This window comes from Pleurodeles waltl, chromosome 10 (assembly GCF_031143425.1).
Source record: "Pleurodeles waltl isolate 20211129_DDA chromosome 10, aPleWal1.hap1.20221129, whole genome shotgun sequence".
In the NCBI taxonomy this organism is placed as follows: domain Eukaryota; kingdom Metazoa; phylum Chordata; class Amphibia; order Caudata; family Salamandridae; genus Pleurodeles; species Pleurodeles waltl.
Genome location: NC_090449.1, coordinates 101,981,424 through 101,994,298, shown reverse-complemented (window position 1 = coordinate 101,994,298; position 12,875 = coordinate 101,981,424). Strand labels below are relative to the sequence as shown.

The 12,875-nt window shown below is 40.0% G+C and overlaps 1 protein-coding gene across 1 annotated transcript in view; it reads right to left on the bottom strand.

Annotated features, from left to right (window-relative positions):
* Positions 1-12,875, bottom strand: part of LOC138261160 (cytochrome P450 2K1-like) — an 82,347-nt gene that overhangs the window by 12,850 nt on the left and 56,622 nt on the right. The window contains exon 7 of the mRNA XM_069209861.1: positions 1,815-2,002. Within this exon, the coding sequence (XP_069065962.1) occupies positions 1,815-2,002 (188 nt within the window). The remainder of the gene's footprint in view (positions 1-1,814; positions 2,003-12,875) is intronic.

The window sequence follows — 12,875 nt, the reverse complement described above, 5'->3', positions numbered from 1 at the left end:
ACTAAACATACCTTGAGTAACATCAAGCAAAGAGGTAGAACCCTGGGAGCCCAACGACTTGCAATACTCAGTGCTGTGAATCGATATACTACAGCAGAGGCTGTGTGATTTGTGTTTGAGAAGGTACTCGAAAAGAGAACTGTTTCTCACTGCCCATATGTGAAACTTCATGCATGCATCATGTGCAGTGGTGACTGAAGAATGGCAAATCATGCACCCTTCAGCTCCTCACCAAATAAACTCCAACATCTTCCATGGTGTTGCAACACATACCCTCTGGCTCACGTCTTGTTCTGAATTAAACAATATCAATGGCAAACAGCTATACAACTCTTCATAAATAAAGTGAGTGACAACGAGCCTGACAAAGAAACAGTGGGTGCCACTACATATCTTTAAATACCCTTTAATTGTGGCATTGGCAGACATACCTCTGTCAAATGACTCCTTCCAATTTAAGCCTCTCTAAATTAGCAATCAAAATAGCTGAATATTGTTTTCTAATTACTCTACCACCACTCTTGGTATACAATTGTTAATCCATTCCTTTCTTGAGAAACAAATTGCATTGCCTCTTATCTCATTAGGCACTGACAACTGAATTTATCCTGGCACTGTAGGAAAATTATACAGTATATAATGCCTTCCTAAAGTAGATTTTGTTTCAATGACAGATACTTTCAATAAGAATTTTGTTGTTACTTCACCAACTAACAATTTCCAACCAACACAAATTCTCATGCCACTTCATTAATTGTCAATTTGTCTACCTTATCATAAAGGCACATCACCATTGGCTATGTACAAGTAAACGTATTATGCATATTATTTTAGTAATGCCAGACCTGCAAATCAGGCAAAAATCACATCATGCCCATGTTCTCCCTAGAGTGATCCATGACTCCATTCTATAGATCATTAAGAGTCTTCTTAGGCAAAGACTCTAAAACCATGAGCACAATGTCCAGTAGGGATCTCTGGGCACGCTCTCTATATTACATAACCACCTCTACCCTTGTCAACTGCCTAGTTAATAAAAACTTCATATAATCAACCACTGGGCAACCAATTTAGCAGAAGGCCCCCTTTGTAGCAATCACAATGGCCCATACAGTCATTCATGGGACTGCCCAGTTGTGCCTTTTACATCAAAACTAAATATAAACAGTTAGTTGTCCTCTGCAGTCCAGCAAAGCAAAGCAACACTTTAATGGAGGACATGTCAGAAATGCCCTATAAATGATGAAAGCCCCCTTAACCCTCCACAAAACCTAGAAAGATCCCCACAGCCCATGAGGTTTCAACTGAGACATTCACACTACTACACCTCAAAGTACCAGTCACCTAGGAGTGATTCAGTTCCTTTAGACTCTATGAATCCCCCAGTGATTTTAGTTTAATTCACTTAAGGTGCTTCCCAGCAAAACCATGCCTAAAATTCTCAATTGGTATTTATCTTGCAAAACATCATTGCGTTTCATCCTTAAGTTATGGACAATACTTACGAGCTATCAACCTCATCATGTACAATCATTACAGTTCATTCCTTGAAGTATGCTAGGAGCCTCAGATCTGGCTTGTGCATGATGGGGTGGTAACACTACTGCATTTCCAGCCCATTTTAATGGGTAGAATGCTTGAAGTAATAAAAACTACTGTTAATTACTCCAAGGTTCATTCTAGTCCTTTGTTTTTCAGCTCGATTATGTCATTCTAGATAGGCACCACTCATATGAAAATGACTCTTGTCCAACTAAAAAGAGGGAAGTACACAGCAAACTAAGATCCTGCAGATCCCCCCCATCTACACTTACCTTAGGTATGCAGTATCCTTTGAAGTCCACATCAGTTGTGGTGGCACGAGATACATTCAATGGAAGAATATTTGCAAACCTCTGTATTTCATGTATCACTGCATCTGTATAGGGCATGTTTTTCCGATCTTCTATCCTGGGCACCTGCCCTGGTTTAATAACACGAGTGATTTCTTCTTGAACCCTTCCTTCAAAAGAAAGCGTTTCTTTACATTAGTGCCACAACATATTTTGCATACAAGTTCATTTATACCAAGATTACATACTTATTAAAATACATAGAAAATTCATTGATTTATTTTTCTTGTGAGCAAGGTCTGTATTTTAGTGACGCCAATGGAACGAGGCAACAATATATAATACTACAACCAGTTAAGAAATTGATGATGATTGGAGAACAGTAGTTAAACACAATGTGGCTTTGCTGTATGATGTATTCTCCTATGAGAATATGAGCTTGACAACTGACAGGGCTCGTCAAGTGTACATATGTGATGTGAATATGGAACTAAGGCAAGATGTATGACACATTTTACAGCTGTTTACGACCAGTAAAATGAATTTCCCTATGTACCAACTCTATTTTGTGAGTCGGTAGCCAATGCCGACTCACAAAATAGGGTTTGTGAGTTGCTATTAGGAAGGGACATATAAAGGACATCCCTACCTAACAGCATTTCACACTGGCATGTATGAATGAATGAATGAATGACTCCTTGAAGGAGGCGGTAACCCATTCTCAAACTGGAGAGGGGTCCCCAAGGGACTCCTTCCATTTTGTGAATGTGGGTGCCGACATTTTTTCAGAGCAGGCAGTGATCCCACGTACCACTGCCCACTCTAAAAAAATGAAAAGAAAACTTTTCATTTTTATTTTTTCAATGCATCCCGTTTTACTTTAAGGAAAACTGGCTGCAATTAAAAAAAACTGCTTCATTTAAAAAGCAGTCACAGACATAATGGTCTGCTGACCCCAGCAGGCCACCATCCCTGTGAGTGCCGGCCATTCCCAATGGGTCACATCATGAATATTAGTGAGGCAGGACCCTTGCAACTCATTTAGGAATCACCAACAGTGTCTCAGACACTGCTGTACATCAGTGTTTGCAACTCACAATTTGTGAGTCACAAAAAAATGCAAATTGTGAGTCGCAAACACTGAGGGGTGGTACATCTGGCCCTAAGTCCTACTCCAGTGACTGTGGCATTTTTGTTTTTTATTATTATACCCTATATCTGAAATAAAAACAAGTTTATCAATTCAGAATATCTAAAAATTGTCCATGCTTCTCTTTCATGGAGAGGAACAGTATAAAGCGGCATAGAAAGCAGTTTTATTCTCTCTCCTAAGTGAGTTTGCCAATTTATTGATCTTCAAAGTAAATAACGCAATGCTAAATTTGTTGTGACTTGCTATTAAAACTGATTTTGATAAAATGTTTATAATCCATCTGGGGAAGGTTTAATCTTACTTAATGATCATTGCCAGAGCATGGGAAACTCTAATACAATAATCTCTCTAAATGTAAAATTATAAAAAAATAATTGCGTATAATTTACACATTAGATATTATTTGCAGATTACCTTTTCATGTGAAGTAACATAGTTGAGCATTACACTTTAAAGTAATATGTACAATATTTTAGGCAATCAACATTCTCCAGCTGTTGCATCATCTGACACAACTAAAGATACCAGCAGATAGAGATTCAACACTACATCTGATCATATACAGATCAAGGACTAAGTAAAAGACGCCTGCCTCTGTGGGAGAGAGGAAGGTTTTATATAAAAAATAAATCGTGAAAATAAATACCAGGAAAGAAATATAGGGCCTGATTTCCAACTTGGCGGACAGTTTACTCTGTCACAACGGTGACAAATATCCTGTCCGCCAAAATTTAAATCTCCTTGGCTATTATGGGATTTAGATTTTGGCAGACTGGATATCCATCACCATTGTGACGGAGTAGCCCATCCACAAAGTTCAAAATCAGGCCCTCAATTGGTAAAACAAATTGAAAAATTGTGACCCAACACAGCCAAGAAACAAACATCACAAGCGAAGAGGAAGCATGCAATGCAATTTAGTAGAAGGGGAGAGGGGATGTTTGGAAAAAGAAATGAGCCCTGTAAACTATGAAGAAAAAAAGGACTACAAAGCCTGAGATAAGATAAAATAATATTTTGTTTTCTATTTAAAAAAGGATTAATAAAAAGTGAACCTAAGGGAAAATCACACATACACCACGAATGGATGAAATTAAGGTACCAATAGCATGAGTAATAAACAGGAAAAAAGGGAGGAAATAGACCATAAATGACAATAAGATATGGAGAAACAGAAGGTGAAATAGATGATACGAACAAGGGGAAATGGCGACAAAGTAGAATTATCAAAAGGGTGATAGAGGAGGTTCCCTCCAACACCTGAAGTTGATGGCAAAAAAATGCAAAATGCAAAACGCAAAAACAAGTAAAGCAAATGCTGATTCCATTGAGGGAGAGACTGACAGAAAACCCAAGGTCAAGGTGAGGACGTGGTGAAATAGCTCAACACATTACATGAGAAATTTTAATTACAGTATAGCGAATAGTTTAGCAAATTTTTTAGATTTAAAAATAAATTAATGGAGATAAATGATTCAGAGGTAATTGTGCTGTGCACATGACCATATACCTATTTCAGTAGTAAATACACTATTATAACTTCTAAAGTATCTCTGAATGCATAGGCAGTGCATTAGCATTATATATTTAGAATGATCAAGGAGGACATTGTATTGATTAGAAGCAATTCAGTAATTGCTGAATATTCTGTTTTTGAAAAGTATGATCTGCATTTTTTTAAGTTGCAGGCTTGTTTGTATTAATTCTAAATGATTACCATTAGTTATTAAATCTCAGGCTTTGAAAAGTCAAACAGTATGTTGCACAGATGAATTTGAAATGATTCAGATATATGTGGTTTGCATTGTTTGTTCTCTGGAACCTTACGTAGCAGACCCTGCGTGTTTGATATGGAGAGTTACTCAGGAATTGGAGAGCAGCACAGATAAAATCAGATTACAGACATACCAGTGGCAATGTTTATGTTTAATTAATATAGTTGATTCAGTGCCAATGTGTACATTGCTCCATTTCAGTTGACACTAAACTTGAAAAGGTGTTTCAGTGCTGAGAGTGCCTTGCTTTTGCAGCTTTCCATGCAAGGCTGAACCTAGATCAGAAATTCAACCATCATATATGCTACAAAGCATCCCTAAACTCCATTCATCCTTGAACCCTAAAAATACCTAAACACCCCTAAACTCCACCAATTCCTCATCCCTAAAAACCCTTCACCACCACCAAACTCCACCCATCCTTTAATCCTAAAAAAACTCATACTACACTTAAACTCCACCAGTCGGTGCCCCCTAAAAACCCTCATCACCTCTAAACATCACCCATTCCTGAACCTTAAACTCTTTCTACCCATAAGCTCTACCTATCCCTGACCTCTGTGAGCGTGTACATTTTGGTGATAAACATCTAGAGATAATATGTAATACTTTTTGGCAATCTAATCCATGGAATAATTTTGATTAATAATCATGTTAACAAAACGGGTGACTTTTTGTAATGGCCACCATCTTTTTCTCAATTTATGCTAACTTAAGCTAAAATTGAATTATTTTTCATTATTTTGTCTTCAATGAGAAGAGTGTGTTTCTTAACCAATAAATGCTTTTATAGTGACTTCTTCTGGAAAAATACAAAAGTAAATACAAGGTCATTGTGTGATGCAACTAATGAAGTGTTTCAACTGAATCGCTAGTTTTGACTGTCTCATTGTTTGAGAAATGTTACTAGCATGTGTATTTTCCTCAAGGGTGGAAGTAAAAGAAACAGTGTAAATCTTTCTTCCTGTGTGTTCGTATTCTTGGTGAAGTGGTAACAAAGGATCCACAGATGAGATGGAAGAGAAGGAAGTCAAGAATATAAAATGTATTACTTTAGGTTTCGTCAATAGAGCAACAGTGAATAGAAAACTTGGTGTAAAACTAATGCATAATTTCTAGATATCTGTTAATATTCTGATTGGTCATAACTTTCTCACCTTATTTCTCATCCAATCATTTTCACGAACAAGTTTAATTTAACGTTCTGTCACCGTTGTTAGGGTGTCATTCAGTCCTTTAGGGTCATTGGGTCATTCACTCCTTGAGAGGTGTCTTTCTGGGTATTCTGATCATTCTGTTCAGTTCATATGTTATTGGTCTAGATGCTTTAATGGTTTAGTGTATCGTATAGTCCAAAGTCTAAACCGTCACCCCTATCCTGAATCGTGATGCTGATTGTGTCTCTCTGATGAAGTAGACGTTCTTGCTGTTATCTGTAGTGCATTGGTAATGTATAAACTGTGATTTGTTATATGTGTCTATTGTTTTTCAGGTACCAGCTGCAACTAATTAATTACTGCTGCATATATTTTTGACATTACCCCGAGCTAGATGTTTTCTAAATTTGTGTTACTAAAACTTTTACATGACGCCTAACATGTTAATGCTAATAAGTGGTTAGCGAGGGAAGTGTTTTCTCACATGCTCATGATATGTTTCTGATGCATCCTCGTTTATCATTGTACTGATATATTCAATTTCTCTTGCTTAGATCCTGGTGTTATGGTTTTGTGTTATAACCCTTGAGTTGATTTGTCTAGTTACAGTGATTAAACTCAGATATATAAGGCATTCGAATCAGCCTTTATTTTCTCTTTATTTGTATCATTTGTGTTTGAGAATTATTTTCGTGACCTTAGCGTTGTTAATATAGGAAAATAAAATTGTTAACTTCTTAATAAACTTGTGTAATTATTGAAGTGTTATTTAAGGTTGCATTGAGTTTATATGCTGTTGTAATATATATGATGCATTTCAGTTGACATCCCCTCTATGTAATGTCGGTTCGGTTCATCGGCCTGATGCGTGAAATCCACTATTCAGTCTGAAGATAATAGCTAGGGTTTCTCCGCGTTCACACCTATAAAACCCCTCATCACACCTAAACTCTACCCATTCCTGAACCCTAAAGGCCCTTCACTGCTCCTAAACTTGACTCATCCATAAACCTTAGAAAAAACCCTCACCACCCCTAAACTTCACCCATTCATGATTCTTAAAAAAAACGCTACCATCTCTAAACTATACCCATCATTTAACCCCCAAAAACCCTTTCTACTGTTGAATTCCACCTGTCCCTGTATCCTATAGGCTCTTCATCTGCCCCAAGGATCAGCCATCCCTAAACCCAAAAAAAACCCGCACTACCCCTACGCTCCACCCAAGTTTATTATAATTTTTACTTTATATATAAAATGATCTTTGTTTTAAATATTTCCTTTTTTTTGTTTGTATTTGCTTACAACTGTCTTTCCCTAACTTTGGCTTCCTATGATTTGGTTTCCACCAATGTGGTTTCTCAGTTTTCGTTTTTCCATTAATTCACATACATCACCCGGAATCACTGGAAATATCCTGTCAGTAATTCAGCAAGGACATGTGAAGTTACATTTTAGTGCAAAAGGTGGGTGCACTGACCATAATAGACCTTATTCAAAGGGACAAGTTTCACAGGACTTCTGTAACATAAAATGTTTGTTAAAAATGCAGATAGAATATATGAAGTCAACTTTTGCTTCTTTTAGGGGTACCTACCAATGATGTGTGTACCTTTCTTTACAAATCCTTGCTGGACCCACTCACTCTAGGTTTATGTGTGGTAAGGAGAGAAGAAAAAACAATCCATGCTTTGCTCAAGGGAGGAAATACCAGGGCTGTTCTTTTAATCTATACGTATATCTATACAGGAAAGGAACATCCTGCAAAACTGCTGAAGGAAGGGTCCTTAACACCCATTCAGAGACATTGGTGTCTCAATCTGATGAGAGGGCTCTGCAACCCAGTGTCTGGCCAGCCTAAAGAGATGAGAGGTCCTGGTACAAGGTAAACACTGTGCCCACTGGACGAACTGCAGTTGATTACGGAAGTACTCTATGGACATTAGGAGATAATGAGCAGATTATGAGGATGTTTCAATGAGTCCTGAAGATCTCTTAATCAGTCAAAGGCCCAGTTCCAGTCCAAGTTCATGCACTCACAGCTTAATCTTTATAGACATAGGGGCTTACTTAGAGTTTGGTGGGTAGGGGAGTCAGCCACAAATGTATCAGAGTACCCCGTCTGCCAAACTCACAGTTCCCTGCTCTATTTGTATTCAGGGGTACTAATATGTGTCTTACAGGATAGGTTCTCCTGGCTGCACTAACGAAAACCTTTTACCAACGGCCCGACTGAGAGTGGGACATCGGTGGAAGTTCTTCAGACCATCCAGCCTATCAAAGGAAGAATTCCCATGCCATCCTTTCCTGTTTAGTCCATCAGGGAAAGCCAGTAGTCATGAATAAGTAACAAGATAGATTACTCCCACATGCTGGGAGAAAACTTCTAGCATGGAAGGGATATAAATTTACTGTTTTTAGCAACAAACTCACACTTTGGGTCTCATTACGAGGCTGGCTGTCATGAGACCGTCAGCCTAGCTGTGGCGGGCCTTCCGCTGCGAATCCGGCCGTAAGGACCACCACATTAAGAAGTGTGAGGCTTGGCAGATGCCAAGCCTCCACAACCCGCTTGGCCGGCAGGTGCAGTCGCTGCACCACGGCCAGCGGGGAGCACCTCCAACCCGGCGGCAAGCGGGATTACGAGGTTGCACACCGCCAAGGTTTCCGTGGCAGTCACCGCGCCACAAAAACCCTGGCGGTCACGCACCTGGTGACAGGAATGTTCATTCCTGTCACCAGCACACACACATGTCCCCACACATCCCCTCCCACCCGTCCACGCACTCAACCCCCCCACCCCTTCACACTCGCATGTATTGACTTACACACACATGCAGCACACGCATACATGCACTCAGACACTACCAATCACTCGCATTCATCCACACAGACACCCCACTCACTCGCATTCATCCACACAGACACCCCCATACATGCGCACATACACGCACACACACATTCACATTCACTCACAGACACACACACATTCAGCACCCCCTCTGCAAACATGCACACACACCCAAACACACAGACCCCCTCACCCCTTTCGAACGCCCACTTACCTTCTCAGTCGAGGGGGACATCCGGGAGGGGATGGGTCCTGGCGGTCTTCCCTCGCCGCCACCACCACGCCAGCAGGACTCTGCCAAGACGTCTTACGGCTTGCAATATGGCGGGTGGAGTCCTCTGGTGTGGCAGTGCCAGCAAAGGAACCGCCTCTGCAGCGCTGACCGCCAGCACGACTGCTGGCTGCTTTCTGCCTCAATAATGGCAGAAAGCAGCCAGCACTCATAATATGGCGGTCTGCTGACCGCCAGTACTGATGGTCGTCTGACGGGTTGGGCTTTGGCGGTCAGTGAAATTTACTGCCAAAGTCCAAATGAAGGCCTTTTTGATGGTATACTGAACATTGTGCCATACAGCAAAGCAACAATGCCTTCAGTTGTCCCACCATGATGATGACTCAGCTAAAGTTACAGAGAGGTGGAAGTCCCTTCATTGGTGCACTATATTCGGAGTACATCGTTCCTGGCAGAAAGGAATACAGTCTGCCAAAGCATAAGTAAACCCTTTAGTCATATTTTCAAGAACTGCACCTTTTCTATCAGTTTCTCTTAAACAAATTCCAATTGGGTCAGTTTGTTTTAGTGCTTGTGCAAACCTTATCGCTTTTGTTTAATTTTTGTTCCATTGTGCTCAGAAAATTCATATTTTTGTTTTCCTACTTCATTTGAAACAATAATTTTTAAAATGTCTTTAACTGCATTATTGATTAGTTGGATTGTTACATAGATCCTCAAGGTTGCCCTGGTACTCAGGCCAGGATCTCAGTGGTGAAAAACGATACTCTCAGGGAGAACAGGTTGCAGGTAATATGTTTTGGCTGTGTAGAAAATTAGTTACTGTTTACTTCAAACCTGTGACTCTATTCATAGCCTGACCATTGAATTCTATACATTTGTGCCTCTAGGAATGTTTGAGCTTGGTCTTATAGATAGCAAACAGTCTAAAAATAACAATATTAAGTTCCTTACCAAGGCCTGTGTTATTTTTTTTATTTTTTTAAGAAAATGGAAATTCTTATTGTTTCTCTCTCTGACCAGAAGGCAGTTATGAGAGAGCAGAGAAAAGACAGAGGTTTTAATCCTCAGACTCATGTCACAGTTGGCCCCAGGAGCCTGAAAAGAGGCAACAAAGACACAGGAAGACATAGGAAGAGAACCTTGATGTTGAACAATAGTAGTAGGAGGGTTAAGATGTATTTTGTGTATACATAGTGCACCAGTGCTTGCAGGTTTCTCTAGTGCAAGAGGTGTAACATGTAAATAGAGTTTCACCCCTGTCTGCTGGTATGAGGGAGGCCACTGATGGAATAGACGAGGTTGCCTCTTTAGGGGGAAAAAATCAGTCTCTGTGCACAGTTAGAAGTACAGGGTTGGACCGGATAAAATGTTAGCACCATTTAGGCAGAGAAACAGTAGCCATCGAAAACGTGGTCCATGCAGACAGTCCAAAGAAGCCTGAGAAATAACAACAGTAGAGCCAGAGGTAATCCAAGCACAGTGAGATTAGAAGCCATATTCTTACATGGTATGAGCTAGTGGTAGCCTTAGTACGAATACTATTGCATTGGTAAATGTTACATAGTCATTCAAGTAGGTGAAGAGCATTAGGATGGTGGCCTTCTGGAAAGGTCAATGAGGCAATGTTAGTACATGCGCCTAAGAAATGCATACATCACACACACATCAGTTGCACTGTTCTGGGACGTTTTTTGAAGATTGTTGTATCTCCTGAGATGTCTCTATGGACATACATTACTAAACATTAACATTAGCCTTGGGGTGTTATCACTGAGGACCTAAATAGAAGATGACAATCTTAATACACGAAGAGTTGTAAACATGGCAAAAAGGTGTTCATTAAGTATTTTGTGAACTCTTGTACAACTAGGTTAGGACAACAAAAAAATCTTCCCATGACAACAAAAACAACAACACAGGAGTGAATGTGGAGGGATGGGAGAAGCAACAATGCAAGAGGAAGAGGGAGAGCAACAGAGCAGGAAGGGGTGCAACGGATGAAGCAAGCAACAATATGCAAGGGACGGGGCAAACAATGACACAGGGAGATGCTGGAAGGATGTGGCAAGCAACAACAATGAGGTGAGCAGCTGCAAACAACAACGAGGGAAGGGGCTAGCATTAGCTTGGAGCTGGAGAGTGGCGATGGACTGCAACACATAAACCGTTATGGAGGGCTGACACTAAAAAAAAAAAACCTCCAAAAGCACGAGTGGTAGAAGGACACAGGGTAAAGAAGCAATACTTGGGCCATGTGCCAGGGGTGGGACAAATACAAGAAGAGGGTGTGAAGCCAGCTCACGCTGACCAAAGAGAAATGCAAGGAAGTGAGAGTGATGATGAAGTCGACCAGCCAAGCAATGGTAAGAAATGGGCGGGGTGTAAGCCCCCAATAAGTAAATAAAATGTCTTGCAAGCAACAGCGCAGGCGCGCTCTCAGGCGAAACCTAAAAAAAGGACACAAACACCATAAATTATATGGTGGTAATAAATGATGTACGCTGTAAAAGGCCAGGAAGAAACAAGATTTCAAGAAACCTAAACATAAACAAATATTGTGATCTAAGCTGAAAACGAAGGCCGATGAGAAATACATGTAAAAGGCTGAACAATATCATGTTGAAAGTTTTCTATGTGTGCTTGGAAGGACCATAGTTGAAAGGTAATATCTGGTTTAATCTGTGCCATTTTCTGTTTATGTATTTGCTCTTCCGTAGAAAAACACCTGAAATACAGGCAACCCAAAATACTCATGGTAATGAATTACAATTAAAACAGACCGTGTAAGTGAAAAAACGTACTACTCAGAGTATTTGTGTGCATTTCTATTTGTGTGCATGTATTTGGGGAGCGTGCATGTTTCTCTGGGAAGGCGCGTAAGTGCAAAACGCAGTACAAGCGATAACTTCAACACAGGGACAAACTGACAAAAATAAACACACGGCCTCAAAGGCACTGACACACACACATACATACCAACACAATCTTGTGTACACATACTTCTACACACAGATGCTTAGATATACACCTTGATACAAACAAGTACACACACATTTACACAGACTTCCAAAGCTAATCACACAGAAAAAAACACATGCATAGATAATATTCACACACCCATGCACAGATACTTATACACAAACATCCACACAAATGCTCACACATACAGATACATACATAAAGATGGAAACATAAGTACAAACCCACACACAATTAAAAAACATACAAATGAGTCATAGCATAGCTATCAGTAAAGACAGGAAGGCGTGGATTCTCATGTGTATGTTCTTGTATATAAATCCTCTCCTACTTGCAGAAAGTGCATTCCAACATCATCAATGCCAGTTGTCCCAGGTCCATGCCTGACTATGGTCCGGGCCAGGTTATTTTCTTTGAATTCTAGGATTTTTAGTCTTGTTTATTCCATTATGTAACTAGTCCCAAGAGTCAAATAACAAACTTGGACTAGAGCAGCTCATCATGCATGGCGCTGAGAAACCTAGCACATTTGCAATGTGAAAGGAAACATTTAATCAAGCCGAAAGCAATGCTGCAGCCACATATATGTACCGAACTGTGCCATGCATGATGTACATTCAGGAACATGCCCATGCACTATTTATGAAAGATCACCTATAGTTTTTTTTTTGTGAATCATTCTCCCGCTCACATCAGTTCAATGACTGTATCTGAACTGAGATTGCGGACCTATGTGAATACTCACTGCCACCCCAACCAGATTAAACTGCATTTAAATGCAGGTAATCCATTCTAGGCAGCAGGGGTCATTTCATAGCTATAAAAGTTATTTGTACTCCATTTCCCGAAAACGCTTCGCTGATCAAACACTTTTGCAGGTACATTTTGTGGCA